We start from the raw sequence: 18,530 nt of genomic DNA on the forward strand, positions 1-18,530 counted from the left end.
GCAGACCTTTTGGCCTTGAGGATACTTGTTATGTTAATTATTATTTTTTGTAAAATTGTATTTCCTAAATTATTCAGAGTTATCTGCCCATGCATGCACACATGCATAGTGGGTGCTCTAGAAATGTTTTTTGTAATAAAAGTTTGCCAAAAATAATTGAAAGAATAATGACGTAAGAGTGTGATGATCAGATAAAAAGCTAATTGGGCTGCCCGGAAGTACTGTTGGAGGAGCTCCTGGGCTTCACCAAAGAAAAAAACAAAAACAAAAAAAACATGCATCTCCACTGTAGTTCCCTGCACTGAAGGGGATACATTTGTGTGGGGGAATATGCACATGGTGCAGGCACAGAATTAAGCCACTCACAGTCAGATAGGCCAATGTCTGAAGTGTCCTGTATGCTGTGGTCAGAAGACGACGCTGAGTGAAAGGACTCTGTATCTTCTGTGTATGTATGTATGTATATATATATATATATATATATATATATATATATATATATATATATATATATATATATATATATATATATATATATATATGAATATATATATATATTATATATGTATATATATATATGTATATATGTATGTATACATATAATGAAAAACGGTTACATTATAGTAAAAGGGAACATTTCTATGACAACTTTAAACAGACAAAGCAATAGAAATTCACAAGTTATATTTATCTTAAGTAACTATAATTCATGCCATCAAGTAAATATTAACTATAACTCTCGCCCCCCACCATGCAATTTTCTCATCAATGATTTCATTGGAAATGTTGCCGTTATATTATCAATGCTGTCATGAGTGATGTAATATGTGTGGTAATTAGCAGTGCATGACGAGGAAACAAATGTTATAGTTACTTGAGATATCTATAATTGGTGAATTTCAGTGGTTTTGTAGGTTTAAGACATTATGTTGTCAAGTTGTGCCTGAGCACAGGGATAGGGGCATCTTACACAATCTTAGAGCTGGGTGGCAGGGCAGGAGGTTAAAGGAGATCAGTAAGAGGAGCAACAAAGAGGTAAGGAAAGAGGTAGGAAGATTAGCGTTTTTACTGGCTCCCATGATAAACGAGCTCAGGTGCTGGTTGCTTGTAGCCCGCAATTTGAGGCTCCGGTCGGGTAGCAGTACAGCGTGTCTTCCCACAAGTCAAGTCAGGGAGCATCAGCACATGTGAGCTGCTTTCATAAGAAGAAAGAGTTTGTGGGAAAGGACGCGCTGGGTGGTAGGCATATAGTTTCAGGACAGGGGGAGTCAATGGCGCTAAAGACAGGAGCAACTCGTGGGGCTTTACTGTGGAGTATGGACCAGGGGGAAATCTTTCTGAAAGACTTTGTTCAAAAGGTAGGAGGGGGTAAAGGTGGACCAGGGGTGATCGGGAAGCTGTTTGCGACAACAAATAACTGGCAGGGGGCCAAAAACAGAAAGAAAAATTGGCAAAAAATGCTGCGATCCCGCAAAAGTCCAGAGGGATCGGAAAAAAGGTGGCCATGGCACTAAAATCATTAAAAAGAGGGGGAGGGGGCCTCCAGAGTCCCCAGGTACTCCATCCCCGGGCTAGTTTCTTTAATAAAGGGGAGTAGGCTGCTCACCTTCGCACAGTCCCCGAGATAGTAAAAGCCCCAGGGAGAGCACCCGTGAGTCCACAATTTGCTAAAAATCAGAGGGGTCCTCTAGAGGCCCGGAAACCCCATCCCCCAGGGCTAATTTCTTTAATAAAGAGGAGGGGGGACAAGCAGCCCCCATCCTCAAGCCTCGAAAGGCCCCGGGAAACCCACCCTTGGGGCTGAAATTATTGAAAATAGGTCTCTGAAGGCCCTGGGGAGCCCACTCCAGGGCCAAATGTATTGAAAATGGGGAGGGTGCCGCACAACTCTTCCTCCCTGAGCCATTAATGTCCCAGAGAACCCCTTCCCCCAAGGCCTGATCAGTAGCTATATCCATGGGCGCCCACCCTCGGGATATACTAGTTTCCCTGCCGTCACTGACAGGGACAGGGAAACCTGTGCTCGTTCTCTCTTGGTGGGATTATTTTTTAATTTCATGCCAAGCAGGGGAAAATTCACTCCCAGCGAGTAGGAGCTTTAAAAATGATACGGCCTGATGTGAATGGACTTTTGAAATGTTTCCCTGTCCACACTGCAACAGGCAGGGAAACTGATAAAATATTGCACCTGCCCAGAGGGAGCAGCATTAGGTGCTGCTCCCTCTGGGCTAGAGCAATACTGGATGCCACTGCATGCCAGAAGCCGACTGGGGCTGCGGGTGCTTGAAGATCCCCCGCGTCCCACAATGAGTATTTGGTGGGTACCCTGGGTAGGCACCAAGGAACCCACCTTCAAGTGCTCATGGCCCCGGAGGATGGGATCTCAGGGGTCTGTAATAGCTCGAGGAGTGGGGCCACGTGGCTGCCTCTACTTTAATTACAAAATAGGTGGCCCTGGGGGATGGGCTGCCCAGATCATGACAAGGCTTGGAGAGCGGCCCCCCTCCCTTTTTAGCATATAAGTACGCCCCTCAGGGATTGGGGTCCTCAGGGCCTAAATAGGCTCAGGGAGGGGGCCTCCACTTTTAACTTATATGCCATGTGACCCCCTTCCTTTCAATGAAAAAAAAGAAGCCTTGGGGGATTGGGTCCCTATGGCCTAATAAGTCTCAAGGAAACAAACATAAGGCCCTGCGGTCCCCAGGGCCTAATTGGCTTAATTAGGTTCAGGGGGGGGGGAGGCACATGCCCGCTTTAAAAAACACAAGGCCATGTGGCCAACACCCTTAAGGTAACTATAAGTCAATTTTAACTGAAATACACATTTGTATATATGTAAAGACGCGAAGGCTCAGCGACCCCTCCCGATCTTGTGCTGAGATCTGATTGGCTGTCAACACTTCAAACCAGGAAGTGTTGGGAGTCATCTTGGGATTTAGCTAGAGCTTAGTCCCAGAAAAAACATTCATAAAAAAAATAGAAAAGGGGCAGGGTAGAAATACCCTGACTCCCTAGGCATCTTGCAGGGATCCCACAGGGAACCTGCAGTGCCAAAAAAGCATTGTTTGAAAACAATTTTGTCAGGAGTCGTGCTGGATCAGCGAATCCCACGAAACGTTATTTTTAAACAAAACGCGTGCTCCTGTCCTTCATTAGTTATTGATCTACATGTGGGCCAGGTCCCAGGGGCATTTTTATAATAAAGGAGGGAGGAGGACAGGCTTCCCCTTCTGAAGCTTAGTCGGCCCTGGTGACCACCACCAACCTGAGGCCACGTGCCAAAATCAAAATGGAGAGGCATCTTGGACCCCCCGGCCTCCGGCACCACCACCTCCGTGAGGCCATGATCACTTTGTACTGGGGGGCATCACCTCTGCAGGGCTGTCCTCTTTTTAAAAATGTAGGAGGATGCCACGTGCCCCCACTCCCTGGCCGTTCTCTGGCCCTGGGACCCCCATCTCCCCTCAGCAGGCCCTACAAATTTGAAGAAGGGGACCCACATGGACCCTCTCCTGGAGCCATAGGTGACCCTGGGGACCAGCACCCCCCCCCCCCCCACCACCCCAGCCCTGGCTCCAGCTATTTCCTGGGGTGCCCATAGCTGCTTGCTTTATTGCTCAAGCAATCCACAGAAAACACTCTGCTTCCAGCAAGTGAAAGCATTTAAAATGTTCTCACTTGCTGGAAGCGGAACAGAATTGCTTTTAGACAGAGGGAGCTGCATGTTAGCAGCTCCCTATGTCTAAAAGCAATTCTGGCTCCAGCAGTAGGCGGGGAGCTAGCAGGGCTTGCAGGTGCATTCAGGCTCCCCTCGCCATCACAAACAAAATTCACGGGTCAAATCGGCTCGAGAGAGGGTCCACGTGGCCCCATCCCCAAATAAAAAAAAAACAATAAAAAAATCAAAAGGCCGGGACCCGGGGAATGGGGTCCCCGAGGGCAAAATCAGACCGGAAGGGCGACTGTGTGGCCTCCCTCTCAATTCTAAAAAGGCCTGGCCCCGGGAGATGGGGTCCCACAGGCCAAAATCGTCCCCTTCTCTAATAAAAAATCTTTTTTTTTATCGATCCTGACATGTTGCAGTCATGTGGGATTTTCTGGAGGTAACAGGAGGGCTTGTTGGCCCTCAAGGACCCTCAGCATCCAAGGGGACTTCATCCCCCAACCGGCAGTGCACCAGGAGGCACTTTGCAGAGTGGTGGGGAAATGAGGCATGGGCTCTGAAGACCTCTCAGCAATCTAGCTGTGTGAGACTTACTGGAGGCCCCCTCACTCCCAGCAGGCTGGAGTAAACTGGCTTCCACTGTATGTGGAGAGCTGGCTGGGGCCTTGGGGCACCCCTGTAGCCCAAAACAACACAAAGATGGGTGCCATGGGTGGGCACCAGAGCACCCACCTTTTATTGAGGTAGGCCCCGGGGGATGGGGTCCCAATGGCCGAAGTCGACCTAGGGAGGGGGGCAGCATGTTCCTCCATATAAAAATTGCATCCAGCTCCGGGGGATGGGGTCTCTATGACTAAAATCAACAGAGGGAGGGGAGCAGGTTTCCCCCCCCTTCCCATAAAGAATGAGGTAGTGCCCAGGGGACGGGGTCCACAGAGCCGAAGTCAGCCCGGAAACGGGGGCCAGGTGCCTCTCTCCCCCTAATAAATGATGATGGGCCCTGGGGGTAGGGTACACAGGGCTGAAGTCACCTCCTGGATGGAGGCGCATACCCCCTTCCCCATGAAAATCTGAATATAACACTGGGCCCTAGGGGATTGGGTCCCCAGGGCCAAAGTCAGACCGGAAGGTGGCTGTATAAAAAATGATGCCAGGCCTCGGAAGATGGGGTTCCCGGGGCAGAAATTGGCCCGGAAAAGGATGTTAAGTCCTCTGCTTTATTCACAAAGTTTAGTCACTAGGACTGAAATTAGAACGCACTCGTGTGTTTTTGCAAAAGCTTACAGCGGCTTTATTTTCTTGCCAGTCCCAACGCGTTTCACCTCTTCCAAAGGCTTGATCACGGGATATATATATGTGCCTTGGCTGATGCCGAACGTAAAAAGCAGTGTGAGCAGTGTAGCAATGTACTTAAATACTCAAACAATCACTAATATGTGTCAAACTGGGCGACATGCATGCAGAGACGATGTGTTGTTTATGGGGCAGGAAAAGTTATTGCGTGCATGACTAGATAAACTATATGGGGAAGTCATTACATATAACTAGGGAGAGGTGTGGCGCCGCGGCCAGGGCGACTGACGCTGGAATCTGGGGACCACGGTTCGATCCCCGGCTCCGGCGGCAGGTTAGCCCAGCACCATGTGACTCTGGGCAATAGCTCGCTTAATCTCCCCGACGGCCCCCCAGCGCCTAGAGACCCTTACGGGTGATTGTGCGCGTTACAAATGTGGACTTTACTTTACTTTATAACGTAGTAGGAAGTTATACCCTGAGCAAAGGACATAATGCTCTGGTTTTGTTGCTTTCGTGAAAAAATAGGTGTCCGTTTGAAGGTGCGGAACAACAGGTTTCCATTATTCAGATGTGCATAGGACAACATATCACTTTGTTGCCATTGCAGGTGTTACTAAATGTCGGATCTGGCTTCTGATTCATTCCCACTGAGCAGAAAGTACCACAGCGTTCAATTAAAATCCTTTCGGACTAACGAGAGTAAATTCTGGGCGGATCGAAGAGCTAAAACTAAAAATCGGATGTTACTAAGAAAACCTATATTCGTGTCTCTAGTAAATCACACAACTTCCAGCTTTTATCTTAGTAGTACTCCCTTCACGAGAGAGGGCAAGACCAAATAGAAATAAACCAGCCTATAATTAACAGCGTTCGGTTCTAATTATCTCTGGGCACAATTAATGTTGGCCCTGCAGTTAATTTCGACTCATTGATAGTGCCTTGGACGATTTATGCAGATGCATTCGTGAAGTATTGACATCTTCCAGCCTCGGGTTTTACAAGCCACTGCACAAAGCTGACACCAGGCAAGAAACAGACTCACCCGCTTCCTTCTATTTGATTCTGTCTCTCACTGTAAAGATTTTCTATTTATGTGGCTTGCCAACATTAACTAAGGATTTGTCACATTATTTAATTAGGTTTATTAAACGTGCAGTGAGATCAATCAAAGTCTTTATTATGCAATGTTTCAAACAAGACCCTAAAAAAGAATTAGGAAACCCACTGAGCGAAACATTAGCACAGCCCTATTCAAAGAGAAAAAAAAACAAATCTAAATTTGCTCCTTTTATGTTAATCCTGTGACTGAAGCAAGTTCCCAAATTTCTTGAAATTCCGGAATTCCAAAGAAATTCCCAAAGTACTCATGGGAGAATATGACTATCGAACCATTCCTGGAGAACTCCTTTGAAAGAATGTAAGTGCTATATGCTTTTGCCCTTGCTTGTTTTTTTCTCCTACAACCTACCCAAATTTACTCATGCCCTGGCAAAATAAATCTCTGGCCGATGTCGCCGCTACCAGTTGGGTATCTGCATCTTTAAACTGTTGTAATGAAGCCCGTCCATGGTACACCATTGGCTACTGCTGTACATGCTGTTTGTTTATTCGGTAGAACGGAAGTGCCGAAAGTATGTCAAAGAGGGAAGGATCCATGCCAGATTTTCAGGCTATATATACATCAGGAACATTTATGTGGATAAATCAAAGTGGTCAGCAGGGGAGTCTCCTCCGTTGGAGCGGAGGAGCGTCTCCCCACTTAAATGACACCAAAGCCCCCCACCGAGACGAAAAGTAAAATGGTAATTCATTATCATTTTAATTTTTATCGTCCCGTCCTGAACGGAGCATCAGGACCGGGCAGGGCCTGCTGACTGACAGCAGGGAACAGTGGTAGACAGAGGGCTGCCGTTGCACTTTTTAAAGTGAGCATTTTTCTTTAGCCGGCCATCTCGGTGCAGCCAGTCAGACAAGCGCACTTGAAACCTCTCAACCCAGTGCGATGTGGAGCGCCGAGTGAGGCCGCTCCCTCCAATCAGGGCGCTGCTCACATGCTGCATGTGAGCAGTGCCAGGATTGGGCAAGGAAGTTTACTCGGACCCGCAGCCCTGCACTGAAGAAATAAAAGGTCCGACGGAGTGCAGGACGTGTAAGGTGTTTCTTTTTTTTCTAGTTTATTTGTCCACGTACCTGCCCCCAGGGGCGGACTTAGGCATGTGCAAGCTGTGCACCTGCACAGGGCCTCCAAACCCCAGGGGCCAAAACGCCAATATATATCCCTAATATAATAATCCTCTGAGGATGGATACATATTTGCGTGGCGGCCCCTGGCAGGAATTTGGCAGCCTCCGGCTCTGTTCCACTTCCAAACACCCTGACCCCCCCTCCCCTCTTCACTGGCCTCCGCGCTCCGCCTTGCCCGGACCCCCTCTTCCGGGGCCCCCTACCTACGCTCCCTGCCCGGGGCCGCCATGAGCCTAGAGCCGCCCCTGCTGCCCCCGCTCCCCTCCTTAGATACAAGCCACCACTGGTGGTCAATAAGTATCCTAAAACTCTGGCACAGTCCTGATGGGAATATTGTTGACATCTATCAAATTTACTAGAGGCGATACTGTAGTTTTCTCTTGGATTTATGTTTCGGATTAGGAGATTGGTGTCCACATTTTATAAACTACTGTCCTAGCGAGGCATTGTGCTTAGTTTGGCATCCACACCTACTTTCGAAGTTTTGGGTTCTGTTATGGTTTTTATGCATATTTTTTTTAAGTTATGTGTTGCACGTTTCTAAGGTCCTTCTCATCATAGTCATTGCATTTTGACCTATATACACCCCTGATTTAATTAAAGATCTACATTAGCAAAGCCTTGGCAATGAGACTGACTCCAACTCTTGTTTGTAAAATTTTAATTCTTGAGCATGTTAATTGGGTCCTTGCTGTTCTCTATGGTTACTCTCAAAAGTAATTATGTTTCATCAGTCGGGGAAGAGGGTTTTCACCAAGAATTGGCTAAGTACTGGAGACTGCATCTTTTACCTTCATATTCAGATTTCCATACAGCACACAAATTAAATAATTCGGTGAAATAGAATTTTCTTCCCCTCCTCTACTATCGTTTATTTCCTGTTTCATTTCTTTTAGAGTAATATTGTAGTTGTTACTGTGTGCAAAGAGTTGTGCAGGGGACACGCTCAGCACACAGAGATAGACCAAAAGTCAAAGCAGGTCCTGCAAAGTTGAGTTATAAATGCAAAGCAAAGTGGGAAAATAAGATGATAGGCGGTAATGAGTCAATTAAAGAAAGATGTCTGACCTCAGCAAATATAAAGTGTGAATGAATGGTCGGCATGCTTCTCATCTTGTTAGACTGCCTGTTAAATACATGATTCTACATAGGGCATACCTTACCCCACACCGCATCAACTGTATATACCCAGATGCACAAGTCAGCTTTCCTAGATGTAAGATGATGGACGCTGATATACTATACATGTTATGTAACTGCCCACGTTTGAGGGGGTTTTGGTTAATGGTAGGGGATGTAATTCAGGATACAACAGACACCTCAGTCTGGGACACGGCAGATAGCTGCCTACTAGGGCTACACCCTCGTCCTCGTACACAGTATAAATTTGCGGATATGGCTATCCTCATAGCGAAACGAGCCATCACAATGAGGTGGAAATCAGCTTTTTCCCCTCCATTACACACCTGGCACACAGAGATGGTCCGATGGGGAGGGGCGGAAAGTGCCATCATTAGAAGAGAGGAATTACGTGGGCAAAATCCCCATTTCCATGGATTGGGACCAGATGTTGGAAACACTGAAGGCTAAAGATCTGGCGGATCCTTCTGGGCCTTAGTGAGTGTTGCCCCCTCTTCCACATGTCACTGAGCCCATGTAGTGTAGTGCAGCCCCCCTATACAACACTTTCTAATAAGGAACTAAGCACTAATGATATCAGTTAAGATGAGACAACCCACAGGGAATATACACAACAAAACCCTAAGATGAGTACAGGAGTGAGCCAATTGGGGGGAGAGGGGTGGGACATCAGGGAGTTGAGGAAGATTATCATGCTCCAGGTTAGACTATGTTCATACAGAGTCATCAAGAATGTGTAGAGAAACAAAATTGATAAGAATGGTCACAACTGAACATACATAAACTGTTTGACTATAGCAAGTATAATGGAAAAGTTATATGTCACTGAACGTATTATTAGAGGACCAACTGTGTAATATGTTGATGACTCCTGTAACCTAAAACAATGCCATGCTCGAGTGTAATGATTGCATGAATAAAATCGATAAAACTATGTTAAAATATATATATTTTTTTAATCTTGTTAGACTGCCTGATTTTCTCCACCTTAAAGCACAAAAACAAGAACATGCTACGTTTTCTGCCCATGCATGCATTTTTCCACACGGATGGCAAAGCTGCCTCCTCGAATGCACTCGCATTAGCTTTAGGACTCACAGAGCAAACATCATAGGTTCTTGGTGTAAGTTGGAAGAAGCCCACAAGTGGCACTTTAACCCACTGCACAGTATATTTCCCAAGGTAGCGCTGGGCTGCAAATCTTCCATTGAGAGTGATGCAATTCCAGCTGGCCGGGGATGCTCCCATACCTTTTGGAATCACAACAGATTACAGAGTGCTTTACCTGTCTATGACAGAGAGCGACTTGAATATCTGGGCTGATAATCCACGTATTGCCTAATTCCAGAATCTAACTGAGTACATTGATTCCCTTGATTTCACCCAAATAGGTAAGCAACCAACTCATGGGAGGTGTCACAGCCTCGAGCTACTGTTCTTGATGGAACAAGCCCCCAGTCCCTTGAGACCCTCAGATATCCCAGTCAGGCTGCTTTCTAGTCAAACTGTACAATGATAGTAAGTTACCAAAAGACTTGGACATTAGTCAAATCTTTATAGGGCAAAACCTCGACAAGTACAACTTGATGCCTTTACCAACTGCAAGTTGAAACACTGGAGCCTCCCATTGAAACTTCTGATGATCATCGAGCCAACCAGGAACTCAAACTAATAAAGAGCCTAGATATTCCGGCTCCCACTTCCACCAGGAAACGCTGTGTCCTGAAGACTAACCCATGGTACACTGAGAATCTGCAGCAAATGAAACATCAAGGCAGAGAGGTAGAGTGACAGTGGAGCAAAACCAAATTATCATGTGATCACACGGCTTCCTCTGCACACTCCAATGGGTATAAATGCCCTTGTGCTAGGGCACAGGCTTACTGAAAGAATAATTCCAGGCCCCTTTGCTGAATCTTCTATTTCTATCAGAGAACTGTTCTGCAGCTGCAAGGAGATGGTGTTTCCTAGCTTCTCCTCCTGCATTCCAGATCTTGCATCACATTTTTGTGACATGACAATCTCCTGCCATTCTTTATCAATATAATTGACACTCGGGAGGGTTTGCTTGGCCTCTATCACCCCAGTGGGCCAGAGTCTTTCCCTCACTCTACTATTCTTTCAAGAGTAAACCCTCTCCGTGAGGTGTGTATGCCTGTGAATCTTATGAATGCAATATCTTACATTACTTCACACAATCCTCCCCTCTTTGAGACAACATTCCAGGTACTCTCCAGGCACAGTTAATTGCTTCAGAACGAGTAACTGCCTTTTTAGACCAGGTGTAGAAAAAGGTCTAAAATTAAACTTGGCACTCCCTTTATATGTACCTACACCCCCAAAGTGGGCCTTAGGGTGGTAAGCACAACTTTAAAAAAAAACACAATAAAACTAAATAATAGGGTCATATGATCAGGATTCAACACTGGAGTAATGGTCACATTACAGAGTGGAGAAAATAGCAGGGCTCATCATTCTTGCGGGTCACTTCAAGGTGGACTACAAAGCAGTTTCACTTATTCCAATGCAGCTGATTGAGTAAACGGACACGGTCACAACCTAGTGATTTAATCTAAGGCACAGAACATAGTATAAGAATTAAAATTGTCCTGGTTTCCTGCAACAATGCCGGAATAACAATAAGTTCCCTAGAACATTTTATTTTTCTGCCCTCTCTTTAAAGCGTAGACTAGAATGTTGTTCACTTTACATTAGAAAGAAACTCCTGGCAATAGAAACATTTTCATGGGTGCTTGTGGTTATTTTTTTTTATTTTTTTTATTGAGATCCAAAATATAGTTACCTATATATCAGTACACTCAATCCATAAATATTGCTCATGCACTAGTCATCCATAAATACAGCATACATAATCGAAAATCGAAAATACAGCCCATGTTATGAAAAGGAATGGTAGTAGCTAAAAAAAATGGAATATATAATGTAGCCGCCTCCTGAGAGAGGCGATGTCGAGTACCTAATGTGCTTGTGGTTATTAAACAGAAAATCTAGACTGGCTTAATATGCAAGTGCAGTTGGTTAAGAGCAAACTATCTTCAAATAACGATTGACCTTAAAAGAAGTGTTTAAGTAAAAAAAGCTAGACTGGCTTAATATGCAAGTGCAGTTGGTTAAGAGCAAACTATCTACAAATAACGATTGATCTTAAAAGAAGTGTTTAAGTAAAAATAAAAGGGCGTTAATAACCCATAAAAACATAGAGCATTACTGTATATTACAATCATAGTGGATTGGTAATAATACATGCTTGTGCCAAGACCTTCACTCGAGTTCTTAAATAAAAACAAAACTTCTAACTTTCCCATTCGGTATAAATTCGTTCTAATGACCCACGGTTGCATCAGATCCACAGTTTGTCACGAGAGGTTTCCAGTTTAATTCACTAGTTGCTTCGAACTCACACGGTACATGCCTATAGCATGCACCAAGCCCAGTCTGTCAAGACAAATCAGTCCTTTCGAAGTAAAAACTGAGGGACTTAATGTTGCACGAGGGCTCTACTAATATATATAGAGCGGGTTTTCGTTTTAATTGTAACTTTGTTTCCATAAGAATTATGCTTGTCCCATAAGGTGTGTACAAGAAGGATTCACTTACTCAGACCTGCTGACACTCAGTTGAAGAATTAAAAAAAATAAATTAGGAAAGGTTTTAAAACAACCACACTCAAGTTTCTGACACCCCCGCCAAAAACAACATGGAATGGTAAGTTCAGGCAGGATAGCTAACAACAGTTAATGAAAGGGTACGGTGAGATGCGTGCTCTTTTCTCAGATGTCGTTCTTATTGATCGGCACGCTACTATACAACATCCAGGAGGCTTTCATGGAAAAACACTATATAGGAAGCTAATTAAAGGCATAAGTGCTCTTCAACAATGACTGACCCATTCGGCCATCTAGACTAGAGGTAATGTAATGAAAGTGGTGATAGACAGTTTACGCGGAGAAGACATAATTACAGTTCTTCAGACACATCAGACAAAAGCATCTAAAATGCCGCTGAAGTCTATAGAAGGAGCAGTAATACGATCCGGACAAGCTTAGCACCTTTTCATCTAAGTTGAATCGAATGCCATTCATCAAGATGGTGGCGGGTCAGTAATTTAAACCACTCAATCCTGAGGTCTATATCAACGCTACCATCAACTGAAATGTCTGAACCAGGTTTTGTTGTAATCTGAAGGAGTAAGTGTGGCAGACATGCATTAACATGCGTATAAACTCGCTGCCATGAAGCCCCTAAAATATGGGGGTGTTGAACACCCGTTCCCAAAAATGGAAACACATTTTACTACAATGTTTTTGAAGAAGTTAATGTCTGGTATCATCAATTGGTGGAGGGAGAGAGAGTAGAGATCCTTTCAATCTCCTTTCAGTAATTATAGATCAATGTGGAAAGGATCACTGGTCCTGCATAACCAAGGTCTGCAGGTGGATCGGTAAGTGTCTCCCAAATAAAAGACCCTCATACACGTGTTTTTTCACAGTCGTGTAGCGGTATATGATGAGTCCCCGCTTCTTGTAACACGTGTCCGTGCGTAATCCTTGGGTCAGTTTTTGTTTGCACCCTCCGCCAGGAGGTTGTACCATTGGTTAAAACAGTAGTGATGGTGAATAAGAGTAATAGTGCTATAAAGGTGTTCTAAAATACCCGGACAGCCAGAGGTTCAACTTTAATATTTCTGGATTCGGGTAGAAGGTTAAGGCGTGTCGCTATGGAATTATTTAGGAATTCTAGCGTACTAAACTTGTGAGGTTAAAAGTGGTCGACATGTTTCAGCCTTATCTGCCTGTTGGTCAGCCGGCTTTCCTCAGGACCATAAAGTGATTAAGTGAAAAAAGGAAAAGGTAAATTTGTAACCTGATTCGTTTTGTGGTAGTAGGTCACATTGTACCTCTACATTATGTAAGACTTGTCTCCTCGGGAACCATGGCAGTAAGGGGGAGGCTTCACTCTTGCCTTCAAACACCCATCTAGCAGCTTGTGCTGTCTCTGCCCTTGGTAACCCGGAATCAAGATCCTTTGCTGAGCATGGATACAGAAGTTTAATCCTCCAAGCGGTTTAAAGAGATCAATGTATTTAATGCCGTTACTCTTCACATCCATATAAATGAACATCGTCACAGCAGAAAACGCAAAACCAGTACCATCGGGAAAATTGCCAGTTGATTTGAATCATCTTTAGAGGAAGGATGTAAGAAGCGTGGGCTCAGGTTTCCGTGGATCTAGCTAGCGCTCATTGGAGAGCCACATGCTAGCGTTCGATCACGTCTTCTGCCCGCCAGTGAACTAGCAAATTCCTGCATGCCTAGAGCACACCCATTAAGTCTTTCAACAACTCTGTGGGGTGAAAACTGATTGGTCCCTTCAACATTTGTTATTGTGTACTTCAGATATGTCTTTTTGATTTATCATCTGCATAGAAAGAGGGCTTCATTCTCAGCTTTATGCAGAAAACATACAAGAGCACATGCAACCCAATCACCCGAACTGCAAAAAAAAAAAGAAGCCTTACCACTTCAAACAAGTGTAACATCAATAATAATGTGCTCCCTTGAGACAGAAGCACAAGTCACAGACAACTGTGATAATGGGCTCCTGCAAATCACATATGTGAAGCTGCAGTACCACAACTAAAAGTTGAAAGAGCATTGGTGTATATGTCAGCCTGCAAAGTGTTCCCTTGACTCCAGCTTGTGATGTATAACCATTATTTATGGTGTTATTTTTAAAGGAACACGATACTTGACATTTGACAGATTCTGTTCGGTGTTTTCAAGATGGGCTCCCTCGCCCATCCGGTGTAAATAAATTGTGATGAGCAACGATGCGTAGGTGAAGTGGAACAGATAAGATTTATAGGGCACAACACTGCACTCCAGCAGGAGTTGGAGGCATGGGGCTTCGGTCATGTGTGACCTTCTTTCATTTCTTACCTCAAGGGTTTTCAACCGCTCCAAAAGCAGTCTTGTCTTCTCCTTCTCCTCCTCGATGCTGCCAAACTCGCTCCTCGAATCCTCCTTGTCTGGAGACCCCTGGTCCGCCGCTGCTGCTTTCCGTTTTCTCTCCTCCTCGGGCATTTTTTCCTGAAAGGGGCACACAGGGCGTTAGCATTCAGAAGCAGGGAAATCAACCTTTGGCTAAATGAAAGGGCGCACTGGGCACAGTGCCGTCACATTAAAAATGATCATTTCTCCACGTTCCCTGGTTTACTTAAATGTTTGCTTATAAAACATAACTTTTCTGTTCCTTTAATTGCAGACATCAATTAATTATAGCAACATCGCAGAACAACACAAAATACTTACTGACATCAATGCAATGTAATTGACATACAAATTGGCCAGATGTTTTAGTACACTGCAGCCACACTTTGTGACACCTAACCGTGCTACACAAGATACACAGACCTAGAGTCGAGCTCAACTGGCATGGCACAAACTTGTGAATGCATCTGTATTGACTAGCGATGGTGCACTGTATTGAGGAGACAGTAAGGTATATCACTCACGAAACCTACATCAAACGCCAAGAGGCAGCCATTTAAGGCAATGTCTTGTATGGATGAAAGATCTCAGATGGACTGTTGCTCCCTTGCCTTTCTTCAGGCTGGCAGCACACTTTGAGTTCGCTGTTAAGGCATAGGTAATTTATAATTTTTTTAAATCTAATTGTAGCACCTGATCAGAATGCTGTACCTGTCCTCGCTGACAACGTCGCAATAAGCATTCATGGCCAGTTTCGGCTGGTAGCCACTGGTCCGGAAGAACAAGTTGCATAGTGCTGGTTATGTGTTGTTGTGAAACCATGAGATATTTTAGACAAAATGGGGATATAATAAATGAGATCCTGCAATCCCCGTATAAAACCCCATATCTAATTTCTTCATTACAGGCAACTGTGAGGCCATGAGCAGAGGTGGTTGGCTGCCCGCCGGGGATTTGGGCAAGGACAAGGTCATAGGCATGGCCAAAGTTAGTGTGCATTGTGGGTTGGGTGGCTGCAGTATTTGGGCAAGAAACACCAACATTTCACTAAAACATTCAATAAACTTTTCTTATTTGGGCTTGCGAGTAATCCTCTAGACTCAAACATTGAATAAAACGATCTATTCATAGTGGACACAACTTTGTTTTTCAGAAAGGAGCACTGCGGGACCCAGAACAGGAAGTAAACCTCTGCAGGAATCCCAAGGGACCATCTCATTGGGTCTGTGGACCATGCAAGAGTACTTAACATGGAATCAACCAACGCACATATATATATATATATATATATATATATATATATATATATATATATATATATATATATATATATATATATATATATATATATATATTATATCAACCTTATGAGAGGCAAATAAATAAATAAAGCATTCATTTCATTGGACAATCAGGAGACACCACACAACAATGTCCACATCATTTAGAACAACTTCCAGTGATTTTGCTAACCATTATTACTGGTTTGGTATTTACCAGAGGCAGCTTCAAGCAAATGGAATCGAAAGTCCTCATGGCCTCAGACATAACTGGAGACCAGCAAACCCCAGTGCATTATCCACCAGGCCTATGCAAGTTACACAACATCTGGATATGATGACATCAGCGTTCTCCCAAGCGCTTCCGCAGCACCCCCACATGCAAGGCCATTGAAGGAATCACTAAAAAACGTCCAGCTGACGAAAAAAATGGGTACTTTGTGTCAGGAGGTGCAGCATAGAGGGAATATATCTTATGGAATGTCATTCATGACTTAGTCTGGTTGCACAGAGTGTTTTGGCTCATTACAGTTGCAGCAGTGGACCAGACACACCTGTTTCTTGTGTGTGTTTATTACAGGAATGAAGAAGTTTTTTTTCTACTACGGAATCGGTATGCACATTGTGCTGTGACGTGATGCAAGCACCACAACAATTTGGGGAAAGTACACCCTGACACATGTTTTGCTCTTATTAAAGAATTTTGCTCAGGTCCACAGCTAAAACCACTTACAATACTTATGTGTATTTTTGTGTAAGTCCGTTCAGTAGGTCTTGCAAAATTAGAGTTAAAAAAGATGCCAGTGGGTTTGAACAGACGAACATTTTCGTACAGCTCAGTTGTTTAATCTTGGGAAAGTCTGTAAACCAAGAATCACAGACTGTTCACGGACACAAATCCAAAAATTAAGGCCCCCACTGGATGCGAATGATTCATGCTCTCATCATCGACTCCAGGCCTGCAGACCCAAAAACGGGTCCGCAAACCTGTAGGCTCTACCTGCACGACTGCAACAGACATTTCATTTGAGGCCACCATATCAGGACATGTTTCCATGTTATAAAAATAATAACAAGAGCCACAAAGGGGCAGAGGGAGCATGGCACTACTAAGCAACATTAAATGGGTACACTTAGGTACCCCCCCCCCATGTTATGGTTCGGCACAATTGTGTAAACTCACTGAAATTAACCAGTATGGTTACCAAAGGACATAACATAGTTCATAACTTGTGCTGCCCACCATGTTGGTTTCTTGATAGGTCTCTTTTTCGTTTCTAAAGCAATGGAACATTGGTGTTTTGAGCTTGACACATTTTTAAATTGTGTTATTTCAGTGAATTCATTGTTTTTTTTATGATGACATTAATTTGGGTGCAGGCTTTGATATATCTGTTCTGAAGTCGGGTGGAGTTAAATGATTTATGTCAATTCATGACATCCCATTGAAAAGGAAGGTATATCCAGGCCCTATTATTGATATAAGGCTGGAAGTACATCCATTTAACTCTGTGAATAACTATATGAGGAAGCACTGCAGGCAGCCTTTATTACGATAATGGATTTTTCAACAAGGTAGAGATGTCCATGAGCCTCTTTGTGAGGTTTAACGTCATCTAACTGATTGCTAAATTGCTGCCACAACTTCAATTACTTCTCTTGTTGCTTTGTTTCTTTTTTCCATTGTTTGGTTTAAAACTCAATACACACATCAGCAACGAGAAGACACAATTTGCCATGATGAAGGCAACCAATGGTTCTACCATTTAATTGTTAACATAAGGTCAAGAAGACTCGCTCTGCCACTGTCATGATCTGACAGATAAAATGAAATAAGACTTCTGAGTGTCAATAAAAAAAGGTTACCCGAAGAAGCCATAAAGGAATGATGAGGTACCTACTCAGCACATGATTTACACAATTCAAAGATGTCTGTGATTCTGGGAAGGCACTCACTTAAAAAGGATTCTAAAGGTAGGGCATGTCCTGCGAGAAATGAAGCTCAGATGGAAGTAGATCAGAGGTGGAAGAACAGAGAGGATTGGAGTCCAAGAGGCAAAATAAAAATGGAGAGACAGCAATATCAGACTATGTGGGGCCAAGGACTTATGCCTCTGAATGTTGATCTTCTTCTTGTTCTTTATGCGGCTTCTCTCCCCTTGGTTCCTTAAACTTAGTAAGTTGAAAATGGGTGACTGTATTATTTGTTCCAATGGGACATTTTGAGGTTAGACCCACACCTCGATCGGCCTCTAACAATGCACATATAGGAAATGTCCTAACAACAATTGTCAAGTTAGAGACAGAAAATGTATGTTTTCAGCTGTGTACGGAAAACATTCTCATTTGACATGTTTCTGAGATGTACAGGTAAAAGGTTCCCGATCGCAGCCACAGAAAAGGACGAGCCATCCCGCCTGGTTCTCTTAAAACCTGGGACTATGATTAGTTAAGGTTTTCCCAATCGGAAGGCCCAGCCGGGAGCACAAAGCAAGAGGGTCACGTATTAGCTAACTAACGTCCACTAACTCCAAAGCCCATTTTCAATTATCACCCCTTCCCATCAACACTCTCCAGAAAAACAAATATTTCTGCTGAACCTACAACTTAGCCATGCCACATACATCTTTTCATTTCTCACAGGTGTTTTAATGTCTATCAACTTTAATTTCCTTTTCACATTTTTTTTACCATTGTACAGTATTAGACAAACAGCTGAATTACCAAACTAAACACAAAAAGCCATCCCATTTCCCACTTTAAGTGCCAGTCGTGTACTATCTGTGCCATTGTTCATTCAGCTGCCCTGAAGTACAGATGGGAAGCATTGTTTTGCTTCTAAGGTATCACCAATTTTTTTTTAAAACACTACAGCTGCTGCAGCAGTTTGGGGTT

The 18,530-nt window shown here is 43.9% G+C and overlaps 1 protein-coding gene across 3 annotated transcripts in view; it reads right to left on the reverse strand.

Annotated features, from left to right (window-relative positions):
- The window catches only part of NCKAP5 (NCK associated protein 5), a 768,214-nt gene that overhangs the window by 280,875 nt on the left and 468,809 nt on the right, over window positions 1-18,530 (reverse strand). For all 3 annotated transcript variants that reach the window (XM_078682016.1, XM_078682017.1, XM_078682018.1), the window contains exon 5: window positions 14,305-14,454. In XM_078682016.1, the coding sequence (XP_078538142.1) occupies window positions 14,305-14,454 (150 nt within the window). The remainder of the gene's footprint in view (window positions 1-14,304; window positions 14,455-18,530) is intronic.

The sequence above is a fragment of the Lissotriton helveticus genome, chromosome 3_1 (assembly GCF_964261635.1).
Source record: "Lissotriton helveticus chromosome 3_1, aLisHel1.1, whole genome shotgun sequence".
NCBI classification, from domain to species: domain Eukaryota; kingdom Metazoa; phylum Chordata; class Amphibia; order Caudata; family Salamandridae; genus Lissotriton; species Lissotriton helveticus.